This window comes from Spermophilus citellus (assembly GCF_964194105.1).
Source record: "Spermophilus citellus genome assembly, chromosome: 13".
In the NCBI taxonomy this organism is placed as follows: Eukaryota; Metazoa; Chordata; class Mammalia; order Rodentia; family Sciuridae; genus Spermophilus; species Spermophilus citellus.
Genome location: NC_138193.1, coordinates 97,199,042 through 97,220,928, shown reverse-complemented (window position 1 = coordinate 97,220,928; position 21,887 = coordinate 97,199,042). Strand labels below are relative to the sequence as shown.

Below are 21,887 nucleotides of genomic sequence, written 5' to 3'. Positions count from 1 at the left end.
TCAATTATAATTTCATCTAGAAACAAGTTTTAGCCCAATTCCACATGAAAGCAATTTTCAAAACTCAACAAAACTCAAAATTTTAAGCTTTCTACAAATACATAACCTTCCAACATCCACACTAGAGTGACACCTGCCTGACAGTTGATTACCCTACACTGCCACATTGTCACCAGCCACGGTTCATGGTTTACATTAGGGTTCCCGCTAGGTGGTGTCCGTTCTGTGGGTTTGCCATGTCCCTGCTGTTACAGTACCCTACAGGCACTGATATCCTATTAGTACTGCAGGTTCTAATCCCCAAAGGTCAGTCTCCCTCTAACCATGCCCTCAACTACCAAGCAGAGCTCCAGTTTGGGGCTTTCAAAACTTGTCAGGAACCTTCCCAGGGAAGGCTGGAAGCTCTGAATTGGGCTAATTGGACCACAAAAGTGAGGATGTGGAACAGGGGTCGGGGGTGGGATGCGTTCTCTGAGCCCTTCCTACTGTAAAAGACTGGGAACCTCCAGAGTGTCAGGCCTCAGGGTTTGGTTGGCTGCTGTCTCCCACTGTGGAAATGATTCTCCCTTTCCAAGAGTCCCTCAGGAATTGATGAGTTAAGTGGAGCAGGAGGAGGAGCAATGGTTACCTGGCTACATAGCCACCTACTATCAGTTGCCTCTGGAAGGGGTGGCTGATGAATCTGTGCTGGCTGGTTTGGTCCAATTCCAATATTGGTGCTTGGCATTCAGAGACAATCTGGGCTGGCACTACCATATCATTTTACCCTACCCACTTATCCCCAGCATACCTGCACCATCCCAGCCTGGTAGGACTGCCCTCAGCCTCCCCCATGCTGCCTCTGTGGGTTTGCTAATGTTGGAGTCCATGTGAGACTCACCCTTCTTCTCCACGTGTGTGTACCTTCATGCCTGTGAACTACCTGTTCTTCAATGCCCACTCTAGTTCCATTTCTTCCATTCACTTCTCTCTACCTGCTCTTGCCCAGTGAGTTTCTTTTTCTCTGACTGTCAACACCACAGTTCCCTAGCACCTTGCATGTGAGTATCTGACATTGGATAGTTGCACACCATGCATAGATGGATATGCAGAGGATGGATCCTCAGATGAATTACAGCTCAGCATAGCACTCTCGTGTATGTAATTCCAATGCTGGAAATTTTTCCGATTTCTATTGAATGACCCACTTAGAACCCTGCATGTAATTAGTACTCATTTAACATTTGTTGAGCCAGGTGTGGTGGCGCACACCTGTAATCCCAGCAGCTCGGGAGGCTGAGGCAGGAGGATTACGAATTCAAAGCCAATCTCAGCAAAAGCGAGGCACTAACAATTCAGTGAGACCCTGTCTCTAAATAAAATACAAAATAGGTGAGATGAGAGGTGGCTCAGTGGTTGAGTGCCCCTGAGTTCAATCCCTGGTACCCCCCAAAAAAGCTGTTGAATGACTTTGTCCCTTATCCACACTTCTGTTCTTTCCACTCCATCATTTACTGGATGCCAAATAAATTTTTTAAATATATGCAGCTCAAAGAAAAATGCACCCATGTCATCATATCCAGATCAGGGAATAGAACAGTTATCGCCCAGGGGCCCTGCCCCCTCTCTTGGCCACCCCTCTCCCCAAAGGGAGCCACTAGCCTGACTTGATCACTCCTTGAACTTCGTGTCAATGATATCATTTTCTTCTGTGTCTGCTTCTTTCAAATACTTGTGTTTAAGTGATGGAACATGAGTAAGTCCCAGGTCTTGCCCCAAGGAGCTCATAGTCTGGTGGGGATTTCTGGAACTTCGTCCAAGCTCCTTCACTGTTTTCTGCATCTGACCTAAGGCCACACACACATCCTGGTGTTCCCTTCTTTGGGTTTTATTTTTTCCCACCTCCTTTCATAGACTCTACAGAGTGCTCAGGTCCTGTGACCCATGTCCTTGGACCAACCTCTGCAGTGAAGGGCCCACCAATATTAAAACTCTGCTCACCTTGGTAGATAATTTAATATCATTAAATCTTCAAAAATGTCATTTAGTATTTAAAATTGACATTCAAGATTATACTTGCCAACTGCCCCTTCTTTCTTCCAGTAATTTCTGTTATTATCTCAAGATTTTTTTTTTTAATTACATGGTATTTTCCTCCTCCAGGACAGGCTTGAGTGAGAGGGACAGGCTGGAGTGAGAAGCAGGGGACAGGGGGTTTTTTAGACTTGGGACTCACCCGTAAGTTTGAATCTGATGAGGAATTCCTTTCTTCACCCCTACCTCTCTCGCTGTCCTCCATGCCTGCTCCGGGAGCTTCCGAGACCCTGGAGGATGGGGGGGATCCCTTTGGACATTCTTCTAAGAAGCAAAGGGGTGCCAGATAGCTGAGAGGCCAGGGCTGCCTTTTTGTATCCACCTCTCTGAGCATCTCTGTCCCCTCTCCTTCAGCGAGTGCCAGCCGAGGAGATCACCTATGAGACGCTGAAGAAGGCCATTGGTAAGTTAGGGGCCCCAGTGACTGGTTAGAGGGGAGGGCAGGGCTGCCCTCTCCGCTCTGACTCAGCCCTTCCCTGGCGGCTGAGGCTGCAGGCCCACTCACCAGCAGTCAGAGGGCAGCGCTCAAGCAGCAGTCACGGCCTGCGCCTCCGGCCCAAGTCCACACCCTGTCCATCTCCCCAAGCCCTTCCGCTTCCTCATCAGTGAGGAGGACCTGGGCACTAACCCTGCTGTCGTTGCAGTGGACAGTGTAGCAGTGGAGGAACAGGAGCGCGAGCGGCGACGACAGGTGGTGGAGAAATTCCAGAAGGCACCCTTCGAGGAGATTGCAGCCCACTGCGGGGCCCGGGTAAGTGGGGCGCCACAGGGGGGATGCCTCGTGAGCTAGGAGTCAAGGCCCAGGTTTTGGACAAATGTGAGTCGAGAAAGGAGCTGACGCCCACTGCGAGTCTCCTGGCCCCATGCCCAGCAGTCCCTGCCACCCCACGTTCAGGGGCAATGACCTTGAACTCAAGAACTGCCTGCCCAAAGCCTCCCTGCTACTCCTGGACATCTGTCCTGCCCCTAGCCAGCCTTTGACAGTAGCTCTTCCCAGTCTGAATCTACAGTCAGGGCCCCACAGGCATCCCACACCCGAGTGTCCTCCTTGGGCTGCGCGTCCCAGCATCTCCAGGACATCCTCTAGATGGGTGGGCTGTGAGTCAACTGGTAGGGGCCCGGGAGCCTCTACCACGCGGCCTGCGCAGTGGTTTCATTAATGAGGTTCTAGGCATTAAGTTAGTTAGAAGAGATCAAAATAAAACACACAAACCAGTACCTTATTTTACATTGCTAGGTCCGAGACGGCTCGCCTCCCTGGTTCCCGCCTCTAGCCGCCCAGCAGGGCAGGGAGGATTACTCTGGGCTAGCAGGAGAGAGAGAGAGTGAACATGCTGGGGAGTAGCCTTTTATTTGGGGGACAAGAGATTCAGGGGAGAATTCCATCCAATGAAGGTTGAGGGGGGGCTGCACTCCAAGGTCAGGGTCAGTGATTGGGTCTCCAGGGTCAGTGGTCACGCACACCCCCACACGGATGGGCTCTCTCATCAGGAAAGGGTCGGGATAGCTCCGACACAGCCAGAGCGCCTCAGGCCCTTAACGGGAGTCACCCAATCACGTGTCAGAATGGCTCCCCACAGGAGCCCCCAGCTCACTCCGCTCTGTTTGTGTCTAGGCATCGCTGCTGCAGAGCAAGCTCAACCAGATCTTTGAAATCACCATTCGGTAAGTGGCAGTCCTGGGCAGGGGACCCCTACCTGTGCCCTCAGCATCAAGGCTCTCATCCTGCATCTGCACACTTGCCTTCAGTCCTTCCACAAACCACAACTCTGTTCCCAGGGCTGGAGTCAGTCACCAACTCTCCCTAGACAAGGAGACTGAGATCAGAGAGGGGAAAGAGGCTGGCTGGGCGAGGCCTAGTGTCCCAGGCTGGTATGTAATTTAAAGCAGCGGTATCACTGTAGACTCTTCCAAGGACCTGCCTAAGCTCTAGATTCTGGAACAACTTAGAAACCTGGGACCCCAGGGAGTGACAAGCTCTCTGGTCCCTGTGCAAAAGGAAACCCAAATCAGTTGCTGTGTTTTCTTGCCCAGGAGTGGGACTGCAGAATTCTCACCTCATGGCTCTCTCCTCTCTGTGTCCCCCCAGGCCCCCTCCGAGCCCATCAGGAACCATCACCGCAGCCTACGGCCAGCCACAGAACCATTCCATCCCTGTCTATGAGATGAAGTTCCCCGATCTGTGCGTATACTGAATTCCAAGACATGGAGCCCCTCCGAGGAACAGGGTCTGGGGGAGGGGCTCACCTTCACACCCACCCCTACCTTGTGGAAATGTAGCTGGGGTCTCTGAAAAACAGTCACCTTGGAGGGCGACCAGCTAAGCAAAGGTGGCGCCTCTGGGCCTTCCCTGGCCCTTCATGGCCCTCCTGCCTCTGCCTTGTCTTCCCTGAGGGAGATCCAGCCACCTGCCCCTCTGGGGCCAATAAGCATATCACCTGCACCTTTTGTCTTCTCTTTTGTGTCGGTCAGGGACAGAGAATCATGGGGGCATCTGCAGGGAGAAGCTGAGAGGTCTGGGAAGGTCCCGCTTGCTGTGTGGGGTGAGAGGCTTCTATTGGGGCTGTGTCTGTGGGAGCACATCTCATCTCCTGAGGAGAGAAGTAGAAGGGGACTTGGTTGGTCCAAGGAAGCCATCCATAATCGGCACTTGGAGGAACCAAGGAATGCTCCCCTTGTAGAGAAGTGACCATGTCAGAGGTGGGAGATGGTAGCAGTTACCCCAAGCAGCCTTCTTCCTCCTTTACTCAAGTCCTGAGCGTCTTCCATGGTCTTGTCCACCCTTCAGCTGTCTATGTCTCTTTCTACTATTAATGAATTCCAAGTCCTTCTAGGGTGGAGATACCCTGGGGGACAGCAAAGGTAGAGGGAAGGGCGGGCAGGCTGGTGATAGAAGGGCTGGTTCTCCCAGACCGGGCAGCAGGCTGCTGCAAGGACCTGCCTCCTATGTTGGAAAGGACAAGCAGGGCAAGTCCTGTCTTTGTGTAGCCTGGTCTCACCTCCTCCTTTTCTTCAGAGGGGGCTTCTGGTGTCCCTCCGTGGTTCTGTCTTCTGGATGTTTCTCTGAATTAGTCATGTTCTCTCTTTGATGTCTTTTTCCAAGGAACTCAAGACATTTCCAAGCCTCTGGGTTGAGGGAAGGTAGAACAAGATAATCTGATTCTTGATGACCCAAAAAAGGGAAGGAAGCCCAGAGGCCTGCCCCAGCCACCTTCCATGGAAGAGGCTTCCAGCCTGGGCCAGGGGAGAAGAGAGGGTAATGGGACAAGTGGCACTTTGGGGCTCAAGGATGTCTGAAATTAACCTTAGGGATGTTCCATTTGAGCAAAGAGGGATCTATCACCTAATATTGGAATGATTTCTTCACTCTTTGGACAAAGTCTGGGACATCAGTGCCAACAGACCTTGCTTGTATCCTGGGGAAACATGGTAAAGACCCCATTAGGTTCTGGGATTCATTTTCCCCAAGTCTTGCCTGCCTGACCCTGTGTGACTTGCATGTTCAGAGCCAAGCAGGGCATAAAGGAGGCCACTTGCTGCCTCCTCTCTGCCTGTGCTTCCCCATCCCACCTCCAGGTACATTTATTCCTCCTGGGGTGTCCCTGGCAGATTCCCACCTGGGTCTTCTCTACTGGAAGCACCCATGGTCGAAGGAGCCCTTTCCTTTCTTTAGAGCCAAACTTCCCACAACTCTTCTGTGCTGATGTAACACACAGGAAGGTGTGAACGGTCAAACGTTCCCTCCCTGGAGAATTTGCTTTTTAAAGAAAGGGAGGGAGAATCGATTTATTGACCTAAAGGAATCACTTTTTAGGGTATACTTTTAGACAATGTGGCATGGGGTCAAAGGGGGCTACTTCTGCTAAGGGGAGGGCAGGATGCCCTCAGATCATACCCCTGCGCATGGCCCTGTGTACACACACAGTGAGAGCCTCGTCATTAGGGCAGATGGGTACCTATTCCAAAATTGGGAAAAACTTAGCACATGCAATTTCTCATTGTGTGTGCAGTAAATGTTGTCATGGGGCTGATGGACCCTCATCCCTGTAGTTTCCACACTATGGATGCAGCTCTTCTCCATGGCCACCACCCCATGCTGTGGGAACGTGTCTTTTGCATGGCCTGCATGATCTCAGGCCCAGGGGGTGAGACTTCTGTTCCCCCATGGGTTTTTAACTCTGTTCTGTGGCTTTTGGCTTGTGATCAACCCAACTTTGCAAGCATGAACTTAGATTTCTCTTTAATATCTCTATATTAAGAAATCATGTTTAAAATAACTTTAAACAAACTTAAAAGTTTAACTTTAAAGTTTTTTTTAAAAAGTAACCTTTGGAAGAAACATTAAAGAAAACCTAAACCTTGAACCACAAAAATGCCTTTCCTCACCACACCAGATCTCCCCATCATTCAGACCCTCTGTTTCTTTCTTGTTCCCATGCAGCCTTAGGGTCCACCCCCATGGCAATTGCTCCTGGTTCTGAGCCTTGGGAGTCATTTCCCTGGAGTTTCTTTCTAGAGCCAGTTTCAGAACCAGAGACCTGTAGGTCTACTCAGATGTCTGTCCCTCACCAGCCTCCTGAGAATAGAAAAAAAAAAAAAAGGCACAGGGTTTCCTTTCTAAAGAGACACCTCTGGTCTTTCATCTTCGTTGATCCAAGGCAGATTTTTCTTTACACCATGCTGCTTTTGGAGACCTGGCTGTTTCTTGTGTGTCTCAGTTTCAGTTTCAGTTTACACTCAGTGGAGTATTAGTTTGCCTGCTGGTGTGGGGTGGAATCTGGATCTTAGCCAAGTATGCCTTAGAATCAGAGAGTTTAAGGTGAATGCTAACTTGGACAAAAAATTTAGTGAATGCAGAAGTGTCCACCACTGTGTGACAAGGCCTGGGAAGGAGGCAGAGCAGAGTTGGGCGGGGTCAAGGGGGAGGAACCTGGTGCTTTGGCTTAGCGTCCCGGCACCTGCCTTTCATGCCCTCTGGCATGGCAGCACTCTCTCTTGCCTCTTTTTGCTGTCCTCTCTCACATGAGCTTGAATCAAGAGAAGGCAGCAAGCTCATTCAATCCAGCTGCCCCAAATGCTTCTGAGAACTCTAGCTTTGTGACCAAGGTAGCATGGTTGTCATCGGCTGGTAGAACTTAATAGGCATGAATGTATTTGAGATTTGCAGGTTCTGTTAATTTGGTTGAGTCATAAAAGCACAAGGAGCAGATGAATGGAAATCACCTGTGTATTCCTAGGGCATCTTCTATTTTCCTTGCCCTGGGACCTCCAATGCCTGGGCCTGTTCCCATTTTCTTGACTCCTAAATGGCCTCCTCAACAGAGAAGGAGCCCAAGTAGGTCAGGAGAAGAACCAGAAAAGTCCTCAGATACTCCCTTCTGTTTAAAGCCCCACCCATCCACAAATGCAAATGGATGAGTGGGGAAAGTGGGGCCTGGGACCAACGAATGTACTCAAAGGAACCCAATGTCATACATGCGCTGCTCTTTGCCCTGGATGTTCTGGGTCCAAGACACTAAACTGGAGTAGAAGTCAGAACAGTCTTAGGTTTCCTTTAAATGGCAGACCTCTGGGCTTGGGGGCTCCTGGTTCACCAGGCCTTCCAATTGCCATTCTGCTGTCCCCAGGCCTTCTAACCTGGCTATGCAAAGTGCTATTGAAAAGTGAGACTACTTTTCCCAATTCCTCCTCATGACCAGAAAATGGCAGCTGGCCAGTTTAGTGCCATGTTTTAAGGTGTGCAGGGAGGTTGTCTCATCAGGGCAGGCCACACCTGCTTCCTATGTCCCTGAGCCCTGGGAGGCCGATCATTCAAAACAAGACATCACTTATATCTGGGGAGAAGGCTCAGGGCCTCTTCATCCCATTGGCCCTAGAAATTTTCTGGTTACTGTGACCCTTAACCCCAAGCTCAGTGTAGATCTGAAGACTGCAGAAGGAGATTCATGGCAGGCCCTTCCTGAGGCCTGGCTGGCTGCAGCAATGGTGAGAAGGAGACATTGGGCAGTAGGAAGGGCTTTGTGGCCAGAAGGAAGTTTTCTGTGCTCTCTTTGGACATCAGCCTGATAGTTCAGGGCTTCTCTCCTCCAGCGGACCACAGGGCTACCCAAGCCCCGTCACCTTGCCCTTTTGCACTACTCCTCCATGACTGTGGATTCAGGCATATGGAGTGCAAAGTTGTAAATCTACAAATGCTGCAGCCCATACATTAACATCTGTGTCCATTTAGACCTTCAACACCTGGCTGAGTGTGTGTGCCCATGTGTGCATGTGTGTAATGTAGTTCATAGTTGATAATATATGTATATAACAGCTGACATATTTATATGTGAGTGCAGAATTAGTGCCTGTGGCAGTTTTCTGTATTTTAAATTTGTTGAATCAAATTAGTTTTATTTTAGGGAAGGGAGGAAAGGGGAATGAGGGGGAGCGTAGGAAGGATTCTTAGCAAAATCCTTCTTTAGGATTATTAGTTGCCATCTCCCAATGAGCCTTCACGATGCCCTTTTCAAATAAATGTTAATGTTGTCATTACATGGCTGTCTGTTTGATTTCTTTAAGGTAAATGGTTTGGAGGGATAAAAACAGAATTTGAAAATACCAACTGTGTACCACTGACATTTAGGCACCCCCCTCCAACACACACACACACACACACACACACACACACACACTGACCCTATTTTACCTGTCCCAGAACCAAGGAGGTAAGGGAAAGGATGCTACCAACATGGAAACTTGAGGCCAGGATTCCCAACATAGGCGCATCCTCAGTTACTGGGCTCAGGCCATTCTTCATTCTAGTTCTTTTCTTATAACCCTTATTGAGGGAGACCCTATCTTAATCTGATTTTCTAACTCTCCTCATATCAGGACTTCCCAGGTGCAATCCGCATTTTCTTTCATTGCAAACTCCCAGAGCATCAACCACAGGGGTATTTGTGTAAATGCTATATACAAATGTTTCCCAGCTGGCTTTGATATATTCTGTCCACTGGTGTGCCGAATGCAGGTGACAGATATGCCTGCAGCCCTGTAGGTATCTGTGAATCTCTTGTGTATTGTAAATGTGTGGCTGCAAACCTGTGGCCCCAGCATTGTGAGAATGCCACAGGGAGATTGAAAAGAAACATAACACACAACACCTGCCTTCTGCCCTACAGAGCTGAAGTTTCCCTGGGAGAACAAGACATGCAGACAGCAAGTAACTTGCCATTCTAGCCACAGAGCATTCCCTCCATGCTGAAGGGGACTGACTGCAGAAACACCGGGGATGAGGAGTAGCTGGAAGAGATCACATTGCCCAGCAGAGCTGGACTTGAGCCTGGGCTTGTGTTGAAAAACGACATCATTTAAAATGGGGGTGGGAGGGTCTAGAGAGTGAAGAAGGATGGCAGAGGAACAATGAAAAGACTAGTAGGCATGAGGCAGAGCCTTCATTCAAGGAAACAGTCTTGGAAGGGAAGTGAACCTGGTTGACAAGGACCCTGCATGCCCTGCCCAATAGTTTGGAATTAACAGAAAATCAGGAGGTGGAAGTACTGTTTTGGCTCACAAGTCAGAATATGGAGAAGTATTTTTATATGTTAATATGAGTAATTTGTGTATGATGGTTGGAGAAGAGAGCACCTGGAGACAAGTTGGTTAGAACCAAGGCCTGAGTGGGGAGGACTGAGAATGAAGGGCTGCATTCAGGCAACATGGAGATGAGGAGCTGGGCCTGAGCCAGTGGGGAAACAGTCAGGGATCTCCAGGTTTGAGCCTAAGAACTGTAAAAGGCATCTGCATATTGTGTTGTATTTAAACAGATATTTCTCCATGAGCATGTGTGGAAGGCAGTGAGACCATGTGTCTGGGAATATACCAACTCTCAGCCTTTATGCTAAGAAGGGAGAAGTAAATGAAAGAACTCAACTTGAAATTGCCTAAGGGACTTGCCTAAGGTCACACAAGTAGCAAAGGGCACAGTCCGAGAAAAGCATGACCACAGCTTCCCACTTGACAGTCCAGAGTCCTCCCATTGATGAGTAGGCCTCGCGAGGTGCCTGCCTGGCTCCCTGAGTCCCCATGGTCACTCTTGTAGGAATTGTGACTTTTGGCACATCTTCACTCAGTGCAGGAGGGTGAGAAAGGTAGCCATCCTAGGAACACTGGACTGAAAGCCACCCTGAGTCATTCAAACTAGTTGGTCCCCTGAAGATCCATGGCTGGGGGGAGGAGAAGGTCGTCTTTCCATTTTATCCCCATCTAATGAAACACCGTGGTCACATGGAAACCACTATGTTTCTCTTCCAGTAAATGCTGATCTTTGTATTTTAGTTTTATTCACACAAAGTCAGAGACGGCTGTGAAATTTGAAAGGCTTTATTTCCTAACTACAGACAGCTTTAAGGGTTGAATGTCTGTCGCTACCCCCAGCCCCAGCGAGAAGCTGGCCAGGCAGAAGGGCAGATGAGACAGGGGGCTTTAGGATGGACTTCCCGGAGGAGAGAAGCCCCTGCGCCCCGCTGCACCCTCACTGGCCCTTCTTGTGTGCGTTCTTGATGATGGCGTTCTTGAACAGCGTCACCAGGGGCGTCTGGCTCTTCTCGGAGGTCATGAAGCCGCCGTAGCGCTTGTCCTTGGGCGGGCTGCCCCAGCGGAAGTGCTCCATGCGATAGGGCCCGTCGTCCTTCTTCTCGGCCGCCGCCGCCTGGGCTTCGGGTACCAGGCCGTACTCCAGGTCGGCGAGGGCCGCCGCGCCGTCGGGGCCGGGCACAGCCTCCCTCTTGAATTCGAGCGGGAAGGATTCGGCCGACTCGTCCTCCGCGCCATTGGGGTACACCTTCACCGGGCGCCGCTTCTTGCCCACCGGCTTGCCCCAGCGGAAGTGCTCCATGGAGTAGGAGCGCTTGCCCTCGCGCGGGCCCGGCTCGGCGCCATCGTCGCGGAACTCGGGACCGCCGGCGGGCAGCGGGACGTGGCCTTCGCCGGCCGCGACCTCCTCCTCGCGCTTCTGCCCCGCGCCGCCACTGCTGCTGCCGTTCCGGCGGCCGAACCGGTCCCAGCGGAAGTGACCCATGACGTACTTCCGGGGGTTCTCGGTCAGCGGCTGCTCGTCGCCATTGCCGGGGAACACGGGCGTCTCAGCGGAGAGGTCGGGCTTGCAGGCCCGGATGCACGCCTGAGGGACAGCGAGCGCGTGAGGGAGGCACGGGCCCTGCTACCGCCGCCCTCCCGGGATGGGGCAGGACAGCGCGCCATGTTGCCCCTCGAGGCCGCCTGCCCAGCGCGTGGGCCGCGCAGCCCTCTCTACACTCATGGTCATCTTCCCAGACTCACCCTGCACGTGGCCCTTTTGTCCTCTTGCGTAGACCGTCCGGGAACTATAGCAAACACCCTGGTTCACCCCATCCTACTGCGGCAATGAGGAACCCACCCTCCACGCTCCGTGTTGGACCACTGTACACCTGATATATAGGAACTGCTGCAAAAAGGGCAGATGGTGGTAGCAGTTGGCACTTCAGGAGTTTTGAGTAAATAGCTATAGTTCCATTCAAGTCCAAGTGGGGCATGGGGCTGAAATTTGGAGCTCTCCAGGTGATAGAATGTCTTACTGTTACCCTGTGATCTGCAAATCTACTTTATATCCCACCCCAGTCCTATTCCTGCCCTATGTCTCAAATTTTTTCTACGTCCCACTTCTATCTTCGCTTTGATTCCTTTGAGTCTTATTAGCTCATCTCACCATACCCTCTTCCCCCAGCCTGTAGTCTTTGGAACATAATGGCTAATTTCTCTATCACTTCATTCTGACCCGGGGGAGGGATAGAAAGACAGGGTTATTTCCTAGTACATGTCAAAAGCTGGTGTCTCTGCCCCCTAACCTTAGAGGACTCAATTATGGTACATATTTGCTGAGGAAAATGACCCATAGGTTGCATCCTTGAGTTTTTCGGCTACTTGGAAACTATAAAGGAGGAAACAGGAGGATTCCAACCACTCTGTGAAGCTGGGAATTTTCTACTCCAGGGATTTAGAATTATAACCCTACAGAATGTGAAGAGTGAACAATAAAAACTACCTAATTTAAACACCCCTCCCCTGGACAGATAATAAAACAGGAGGCTCAGAGAGATGGAAGATACTGGTCAACCCCTCCCCCCCCCACACACACACACTCATTGGTGACAGAAGTGGAACTAGAGCCCATGGACTCTGACTGTCCAATGCTCCTACTCTGGTGAGCTCTCAACAGGAGAGGCTGTGTAGTGGATGTCTCTTGGGTCTCTCTGAACTAGAAATCACAGAACACCCCAAGCTCTTGTTTCTAACTTACACATGAAAGCTCTGTGTATGAGGAAATCGCTTTCTTCATCCTAGCTCAGCTTCTCCACCAACAAGAAACATAGGATACAGTAATGGAAATTCCACCCACACTTGGCAGGTGCTGGGTGTGTGTGCATGAGCTTGCGTGTGCGCACACACACACACACACACACATACACACAGACACCACTGTGGTGACCTGAAGGAAACCCTATTCTGGCACAACATCCTTTACATTTCTGGAAAGACTGCAGAGAACTTGGAAGCATGAGACATTCAGCACCAGTTACTGAAATAAAGGTACTTTGGTCTTTCCTTCTCTCTCTACAGATGTTTTGTAGAAATACCTAGCTGGCTTCATAACTGGTAATAGATAAAAGGGAAAGAAATATGGAGTAAGAATGGTGATATGAGGATATTTTAAAAGGAATAATTTGAGGACCAAAAAATTGAAGGGGAAGGGTCAACTGAAAAAAGCAATTATTATGGCACTGTCTCTAAATAGGTTAAATGGTCTGGGGTCTCACTAGAAAACAGGGCAAGGAGTAAGGTTAATCAAACAGAAACTGTGGCTCTGACCCATATCCTTGAGGCTGCTTCCTCCTCTCTCTCATTGGCTCAATCTTGACTTCATAGCAAAGTTCTGCTCCTGCCCTGGGTTGAATCACCCCAATCAATGGAAGTAAAATCTCCTCTTCCCCATGTCCCTTTCTTTTGAGCTGTCCCAGCCCCAGTCCCATCTGATGCCCAGAGGTGGCACCCAAGGCCCACATACCAGCAGGTTGCTTTCCGTGGTGAGGTCCTGACACTGGCTGCTCTCTAGGCACCAACCACGCACTTCCACGGAGGCCTGAAGCATCAAGGCCAGCAGCAAGACCCCTGAGCGGCTATAACACGATCTCGGCATCTCCCAGGTGGCAGGCTGAGCTCTGCAGAGGCAAACAAGATTGGAGGGACCCCTGCAAGGAGCAGAACAATGTTGGCCACTCACCAGGAAGGACTGCGAGCCAAAATTAACAACACTCACTTGTGGAGTCCAAGGCTTTTTGAGGACAGGAGCTGTGCTGAGAAGAAGAGAGATGTGCAAGGTGGAGTTGTGATAGGGAGGAGGGGAGTAGGACCTGGAAAACTATGGGCAATTTTATTTCCTCTTAAAACCTGACCCCTAAAGAGATTAGGGCTGCAAGGTATTTTGGAAATCATCTGGTCCTGCCCGTCACTTGACAGATGGAAAAAATAAAGCTCAAAAGAGATAAGGTAAAGCTAAGTACCCCTGATTCCAGCACAGAGCTTTCTTATTTCACTGCCTGCATAAAGCTAGATTTCTAACACCCTGCATACGTGGATGAGAATAACATGAGAAAGACAAAGGACTCTAAAATTCCTGCCCAGGATGGTCATTTCCCCTCCTCCTCCACCAGGATCCTGTCATTCCTCTGAAATTCTGCTATCCATGACTATTAGTTTGCAAATAAAACTCCTGGGACATTTGGTCAAGACCTTAGGCAACCCAACTGATGTCCTTCACACAAGTCACTTGGGTGATCACCATTTCCCAGACCCTAGTAACTTCAGAGAGATTTAGTTTACAAAACAATTCTCTTAAAAGTGGCTCATCTTTTGAACATGTTACACATCAGGCCTCTTGTTCTCTGGGTCTCTCAGATGTGGTCTGAAGTAGCTGGACTTAAAGAGGATGTAGATGGCCAGGAGAAGAAGGACAAATGGATTGGAAGGGAGTTACCTCCAGTTTGAATAGCCACGAAAGGCACTTTTCGAGAATCCAGGGAGTACCTTTGGATGATACTGGGGGCAAGAGATCATAATGCAGCACCCAGGGGAGCACCTACAGTGCCTTTGGTCCCTGTGCCAAGCCCTTTCCCAGTCTGCCACATTCCTCCTTACCTAGGTAGGCCCTTAAAGCCATCCCTAAGTCTGTAATCAGCTCACCACCCACTCTACAATCATTAAGGTTTCAGAAGATCTTCCCCACCAGGTGTTAGGAAGAAATCTAATTAGATGAGAAAAGTAATTCACATTAAGGTGTGGATGACTAAGTGTCTTCTCACTCCTAGTGAATATTTGCATTTTAAAATAAGTTTATCTAAAAGAAATCTCTCATTTGGGAAGTCATGGGCCAAATCTTTTTCAGAGATGAGGCTTTGGAAGTGCAAGTCCCCCAGGCCTTCATTGTCCACTTCAGGAAGGCGCTTCCTTCTCTCTGCCCCACCCTTGCCCCATTCCCCAAGAGCTAGGCTAACTCACCCTAAAGGAGCTGGCTGTAGAATTGTTACCACACTCGGGCGGAGCATTTTCAGAGCCACCATTAGATGGCGCTGGCAGCCAGAGAGTTGGGCCAGCAGTGCCTCTGCCATAGAGGGCAACTGGGAAACATTGGTCAAATTAGCTCTCCTCTCCTGACGCTCCAGTTCAAGCAGGCAGCATGAACTTGGTGGACAAGACAATTAGACCAAAGTGCTGAGGTCACACAACACATTTGGGTCAGAGGTATAACCAGATGTTACAGGAGAACCAGAAAAATGATAGTATAAAATAACATATTAGTAGAAAAAATGAAATCACTCAGGTCTGACAGTCCCCTCAACTGCACTCCAGTTTTCTTCAAAGCTGGCCATTCTGGCATGGCTTCCATTTTCTAATGGCTAACCTCATGATTTCAGACTTTTCTGAAAATTCCCCAAAGAGCAGTGCCTGTCCTACCGCCCCACTGACTATGCTGCATAGCATGGTGGTACTCTCACTCCCACCCTCTCAGAGCTCCTATTTGTAAAAAGTTAGATGGTTTCCTGAAAGCAATTTGTTTTGCTTTGGTTATGTTTATTTCCATCTTTATACCTTGAAAAAATGTCATGTCATCATATTCGTACCATTTTTTAAAGCAACAGAGTGGTGGAGAGATATCAAAAGTTTTACTTTTTGAAGTAGAGGAGTATATAATCCAATAATTGAAAGCCCTGGAAAAAATAGACACTTACAATTTGTTATCTTGACATTACCTTTATAATATAAAGAGTGGTGGGAGTCTCTGAACTAAACAAAACGTTATGTTTGTTACTCTAAAACTGTACACTGGCCATGCCCTTCAATTAAGGTGAGAGGAGCAGAGGGACAGTTTAGTCCTTGCATCATAATGCACACATGACAGGTCCTATAACAAGTGTCAAAGAAATTAACTTAGCAGTAATCTGTACATATGTTATAAAGTGACAAAACCCACATTTTAATTTTTCTTGGCTCCTTCCAGTCATTCTGTGAAAACTACCCCAGTTGCGTTTATACATGAAGAATTTGGGGGATCCAGATGCTCAGCGGACTGTCCCTCCTTCATTGGAAATGACCCTTGCCTGAGATTCAGTCAGTTCCGCTGGTTGTCCAGTGCAGAAATGTGGATGAACGGTTCACTCTGCGATCCTGTTGCGGAGGTTCGCTGCCAGACGGGGTGTTTCAGGACCTCGGACAGTTCCCACCCCGCCACCTGTTTTAACCCCATCTGGGTCCTGGAGACGGAGGGACTCTTAACTGCCTAGTCTTGTAATTGATCCCAGAAGCATGTAGTTATCACAACGCAACCACCTAGGCATCAAGGTGGGCAGGGAAATGAGGATTCAGGAGTTTTGAGTGCAAAAAAAATCTAAAATGCAAATTCTTCTCTTGCCCCATTTCTAACATTAATTTGCGCTTGAGTGTATGGCATTTTACCCTAAAGAAGTGACACATCCAGAAAACTGGGAAGAGGATGAACGCAAGGCGGGAGTCGAGGGAGCTCTCCCTAGCTTTCCCTAGGGAGTGGTCAGAGTCTTAAGGGGTCCTAGAAGTCCGCTGCCCCCCCTTTCCCATTCAGGAACTCTGGACAGCAGCGATCCCGGGGGACCCGAGGCCACCGGCTCCCTGGAGGCACTGCCGGCGGCGTCGCAGCCCTTCACCCACCATCGGGACGCTGGCCTTGCTCTTCCGCAGCCGGTGGCTTCTTACTCCTCAGTCAGCTCAGAAACTTTGCAATGAGCTCAGGACCCCTGCACTCGGTCCTCCTTCGGGGCCAGCACCGAACATCCCAAGGCCGGGGGCAGGGGATCCCGGTGAGAGTGAGGTTTGGCGCCGCTGCACCCTTACCTGTCGCGGGGAGGCTGCTCTCTGGGGTGCGAGGATGCTCCGTGGCCTCTCTCAGTCACTTCTTTCCCCCTCTTTCTCCTCCGGCACCGCTGCTTTGTCCCTGTCGCTGTCCTCGGTCCTTATATACTTGCAGGGCTCGCCCGGTGGGCGCTGGACGTGAGCCTCCGCGCTCTGCAGCGACGAGCAACTCCCGGCCCTGCGAAGGGGGGCCGGGGCGGAAGGGGGCTTCCAGGCAGGGGCTGAGCGCCAGGGCAGACGTGCCCGGAAAGCCCGGAGGCTGGCATTAGCACCATCCCGCTAAGGGCACACCTGGCGGCCTGTGGTCAGGAAGAACTTAATTAAGGATGGTGTTGGGTCTCAGCCTAGGTCAGGCAAAGGCTTAGCGCCCCGGTGTGAGGCAGGCCTAGCTCGACAATTATCTATGTGCGTGCTAAAGCCGGAATCTGCCTCATTGGCGACTGCAGGTAAATATCACCACCAAGAAGTGCGTCTGTTATGCCTCAGATTTCCCCAGTGTATGGAAAGTGTAGTGGGGAATCACAATTTCTCTATTCCATTTAGGGGCAGAGGGAAGGAGCAGAGAAGGTGAGGCTCTGGCCAAGGAGAGGTTGCCTCTTGGGGATGTGGAAGTGAATTGTACTGCCCTCCAAGGTTTAGCCAGGGCAGCCTTCCTGCACCCCAGCTCCAAGGAAAGGGGACTGAAGATCTTTGGCCCCTAATGGGAAGGAGGTGGCACTCTGTGAAGAGCAGCTGAAGTACTTTCCCTATGGCTTCTGAGCCCTCCCTGAGGCCATGAGCTCGCAGAGTGGTCTGGGGACTTTCAGACAGCCTTTGACATCTGGCCTATCTTGAATTTAGCCTCATAAGCCAGACCAGGGAGAAAACAGCACTCACCCCTGTAGTGGAAGAGAACCTACCTGAACCTGGATAAAGAAATAAAACCAGGGCTGGGAATGTGGCTCAGGCGGTAGCGCGCTGGTCTGGCATGCGTGTGGCCCGGGTTCGATCCTCAACACCACATACAAACAAAGATGTTGTGTCCGCCGAGAACTAAAAAAAATAAATAAATATTAAAAATTCTCTCTCTCTCTCTCTCTCTCTCTCTCTCTCTCTCTCTCTCCCCTCTCACTCTCTCTTTAAAAAAAAAAGAAAAGAAATAAAACCAGGTGTTGTGGAGTATGCCTGTCATCCCAGCTCCCTCAGGCAGGAGGATTGCAAGGTGGAGGCCAGCCGCAGCAACTTAAGCAAGACCCATCTCAAAATCAAAAGTAAAAAGGGATGGAGATGTAGCTCAGTAGTAGAGCACCCTTTTTGGTTCAAACAAAAAACAAAAAAAATAGGAAAAAAAAGGAAAAAGGAGGAGGAGGAGGAGGAGGAGGAGAATCAGACTTCCAGGAGCTGTGTGTGTGGCAGGGAAAATTGGATGACTGAACCCACTTCAAATCCAGCTGCTTATTTGATCTGGCAGGAACATCCTCTATTCCCAGTTAGATGCTTTAGGGACCGCAAGATTCCCTTGATAATTCACCTTTTCTGGTTTGTGACATTGACTTTATGTTCAGCAATCTTTTCCTTTTGGACCACAAGAGAAAACCAAGCTCCTTATTAATAAGTGAACTGTTTTAGTACCAGGTCTGGCTTCTTTCCAGGGTAACCTCCCCACTCCACCCCTACCCTCCATCTTGCATAGGGGCATCTCAGCCATCCCAGCCATCCCCAATATTAACACTTCCATGAGCACTCCTTTCTCGGGCTTCCAACTAGGACACCCTTCCTCCCTCCCACCTGGGAAACTTGGACTCCCTTAGTTACCTACCATCACCTCTTCTCTCTCTCTCTCTCTCTCTCTCTCTCTCTCTCTCTCTCTAATTTTTTAATTATTTTTTATTCTAATTTGTTATATAGGGCAACAGAATATATTACAATTTATATTATACATATAGAGCACAATTTTTCATATCTCTGGTTGTACAAAAAGTAGAGTTACACCATTTGTGTCTTCATACATGTACTTAGGGTGATGATATCCATCTCATTCCACCATCTTTTCTACCCCCATTCCCCTTACCTTCCCTTTGCTCTGTCTAGAGTTCATCTAATCCTCCCATGCTCCCCCCTCCAACCCCATTATGAATCATCATCCTTATATCAGAGAAAACATTCAGCATTTGGTTTGGGGGGACTGGCTAACTTCACTTAGCATTATATTCTCCAACTCCATCCATTTACCTGCAAATGCCATGATTTTATTCTCTTTTAATACTGAATAGTATTCCACTGTGTATATATACCACATAATCTTTATCCATTCATCAACTGAAGGTCATCCACAGTTTAGCTATTATGAATTGTGCTGCTATAAACATTAATGTGGCTCTCTTTAATTTTTTTAAGGAAACCTGGCCTTCTCTTCTCCATAAAGCCTATTCTGCTCACATCTATACACACAGCTTGCACTGCTCAGGCTACTTCACCTCTGTTTTCCATTTTCTGTCTTCTATCCGCCCCTCCCGTTACCATCATAGGCTTGTGAGCTCTTTCAATCAGGTAATGACTACATCTTCTTTTTCTTTGTATTGTTTTTACAATTTTAAGAGGTACATAGCTGGTAGGAGCATAATAGTCAGACCAGGAAAGGTTCAAACTGGCCTAGTGTCAGTCCTGCTCTGTCAACTGGGTTCCTAATTACATATGGAAGAACCCATTTTGGCCCCAGTGAACTGAAAGGTCATTGAATCATGTTAGGAATCACTGGGCAGGTTGGGGAACCAAGATCCAAAGTTGGGCAGGGACAAAGGATGGCTGGAACCATGACCAAAATCAGGCTGCTAGACTGTGTGGAGAAAGAAAACCAGGCCAGTACCAGGAACAAAACCCAAGCAGCAAGGTCAACACCACAGGCATTGAATATAGATGTCACTTGTCACTTCTATCCCCACGGTGGGAACTTGCTGCACTTTACCTGATACCACAGGGAAGAGGTCACCATTGCCCTTCCACTCTCACTAGTGAGCTCCTCGTTGAAAGCCTGAAACAGGTGCCCCTGATTGTCAGAAATAATAGTACAATTCCCCCCCTTTATTCTAGTAATGTGGTGCATCCTTGTATTGTTGATATTTCTGTGTTAAGCCTACTGTGCACTCTGAAGTTGAGCCCAATTTGATTATAATGTGTTAGTTTTTGTAGCACTGGATTCAATTTGCCAATATTTTATTTAAGACTTTTGCATCTACATGAGATTGGCCTGTAATTTTCCTTTCTTATGGAATTCCTGTCAGATTTTAGCATCAAAATTATACTGTCCTTGGGGCTGGGGATATAGTTCAGTTGGTAGAGTGCTTGCCTCACATACACAAGGCCCTGGATTCGATTCCCAGCACCACACAAAAAAAAAAAAAAAAAAAAAAAGAAAGAAAGAAAAAAGAAAAGAAAAAATTATGCTGTCCTTTGCAAAATATGGTGGCTTTGGTCTGTAATTGCAGTTTCTGGGGGTGGGGGTGACTGAGGAGGATCACAAGTTCCAGGCCAGCCTCAGCAACATAGTGAGACTCTGTCTCAAAATTAAAAAGGCCTGAGGCTGTATCTCAGTGGTAGAGCACCCTTGAGTTCAGTCTTCAGTATCCCTCAAGAAAATAATGCTGTCCTCATAAAACAAGTTAAAAACCCCTCCCCATTCCTTTTTTAAAAAAATATTTTTATTTTTCAGTTATTGGCGGACACAACATCTTTGTATGTGGTGCTGAGGATCGAACCCGGGCCGCACGCATGCCAGGTGAGCGCACTACCACTTGAGCCACATCCCCAGCCCCTCCCCATTCCTTTTTATAATTAAGCAGAAGAATTTGTGTGCAGTGGTGTGGGATCATTCATCATTGATGCCATCTACATCTTTAAGGTTGTTTGTTTGTGGCAGTTTTTAATTATAGATTTAGCTGCATAAATAGCACTATTCCCATTGTTTATTTCTTTTTTTAAATATTTTATTAGTCATTGATGGGCCTTTATTTATTTATATGTGGTGCTGAGAATCAAACCCAGTGCCTCACACATGCTAGGCAAGCGCTCTACCACTGAGCTACATCCCCAGCCCCCCCATTGTTTATTTCTGTTTGTGTTCTTTTTTTTTTTTCAATTTTTTTAGTTGTAGATGGACACAATATCTTTATTTTGGTTGTTTATTTTTATGTGGTGCTGAGGATTGAACCCAGTGCCTCACACATGCAAGGCAAGCGCTCTACTGCTGAGCCACAACCCCAGCCCCCGTGTGTTCATTTTTTTGTTCGTTTGTTTGTTTTTAGTTATAGATAGACACAATATTTTTATTTTATTTATTTTTATGTGGTGCTGAGGATTGAACCCAGTGCCTCACATGTGTGAGGCAAGTGCTCCGTCTGCCACTGAGCCACAACCCCAGCCTTGTGTCAGTTTTAATAAGATGTATATTCTGGGGTTTTTTTGTTTGTTTGTTTGCTTGGTTTTGATTTTGTTTTTTGTGGGTTTTTTTTTTTTTTTTTGGACAGAATCTTAATAAGTTGCCCAGGCAGACCTCACACTAGCAATTCTCCTACCTCAGCTTCCCAAATGGCTGGGAATACACACCTAACAGCCACAGTCCCTGGCTATAAGGTGTGTATTTTCAGGAATTTGTCCATTTCATCTAAATTCTTTAATTTATGGGCTTAACATTGTGTCTATTTCTTCTTAGCATCTGTGGACACTGTATTTATGATTCCTTTTCATCTCTTTGTATCCTCTTTTTTCCTTCATTGGCTTTCTTAACAATTTAATTGGTCTTTTATAAGATTTAACTTTGATTTTGTTAACTTTTTCTATTGTGTGTGTATATATATATATATATTTTTTCCTTCTATTTTTGAAATATTTACGCTTATTACTTCTTGCTTTCTATAGTCTATGGGTTCAATTGGCTATTTTTTATCCTCTTAAATGAATATTAAATAACTACTTTTACTTAGATCATCAATATTTTTTATCCTCTTAAATGAATATTAAATAACTACTTTTACTTAGATCATCAATATTCAATATATATAGAGAGAGAGAGAAGGGAGAGAGAGAGAGAATTTTTTTAATATTTGTTTTTCCGTTTTTGGTGGACACAACATCTTTATTTTATTTTTATGTGGTGCTGAGGATCGAACCCAGCGCCCCGCGCATGCCAGGCGAGCATGTTACCGCTTGAGCCACATCCTCAGCCCAACCATCTTTTTTTTTGACATATGTAGATGTGGCCACGAATTTCTAAGTATGGCTTTTGTTGCATTCTATAAATTTTCATATGTTGTATATTTATTTCAGTTTGTTTCAAAATATCTTCTTTCCATCACAATATCTTCTTCAACCTATGGTTTATT

General features: G+C 48.0%; 2 protein-coding genes across 4 annotated transcripts in view; one reads left to right on the top strand and one right to left on the bottom strand.

Annotated features, from left to right (window-relative positions):
• The window catches only part of EFR3B (EFR3 homolog B), an 80,969-nt gene extending 72,397 nt beyond the window's left edge, over positions 1-8,572 (top strand). For all 3 annotated transcript variants that reach the window (XM_081264928.1, XM_081264927.1, XM_081264926.1), the window contains exons 20-23: positions 2,428-2,476; positions 2,718-2,824; positions 3,689-3,738; positions 4,163-8,572. In XM_081264928.1, the coding sequence (XP_081121054.1) occupies positions 2,428-2,476; positions 2,718-2,824; positions 3,689-3,738; positions 4,163-4,268 (312 nt within the window). In that variant the 3' untranslated portion in view covers positions 4,269-8,572. The remainder of the gene's footprint in view (positions 1-2,427; positions 2,477-2,717; positions 2,825-3,688; positions 3,739-4,162) is intronic.
• Positions 8,573-10,421: 1,849 nt separating this feature from the next.
• Positions 10,422-13,288, bottom strand: POMC (proopiomelanocortin; the record flags this gene model as incomplete). The annotated part of the gene is made up of 2 exons (XM_081265165.1): positions 10,422-11,236; positions 13,157-13,288. The coding sequence occupies 2 exons, from the start codon at positions 13,286-13,288 to the stop codon at positions 10,589-10,591; spliced, it is 780 nt and encodes a 259-aa protein (XP_081121291.1). The 3' UTR covers positions 10,422-10,588.
• Positions 13,289-21,887: the final 8,599 nt, after the last annotated feature.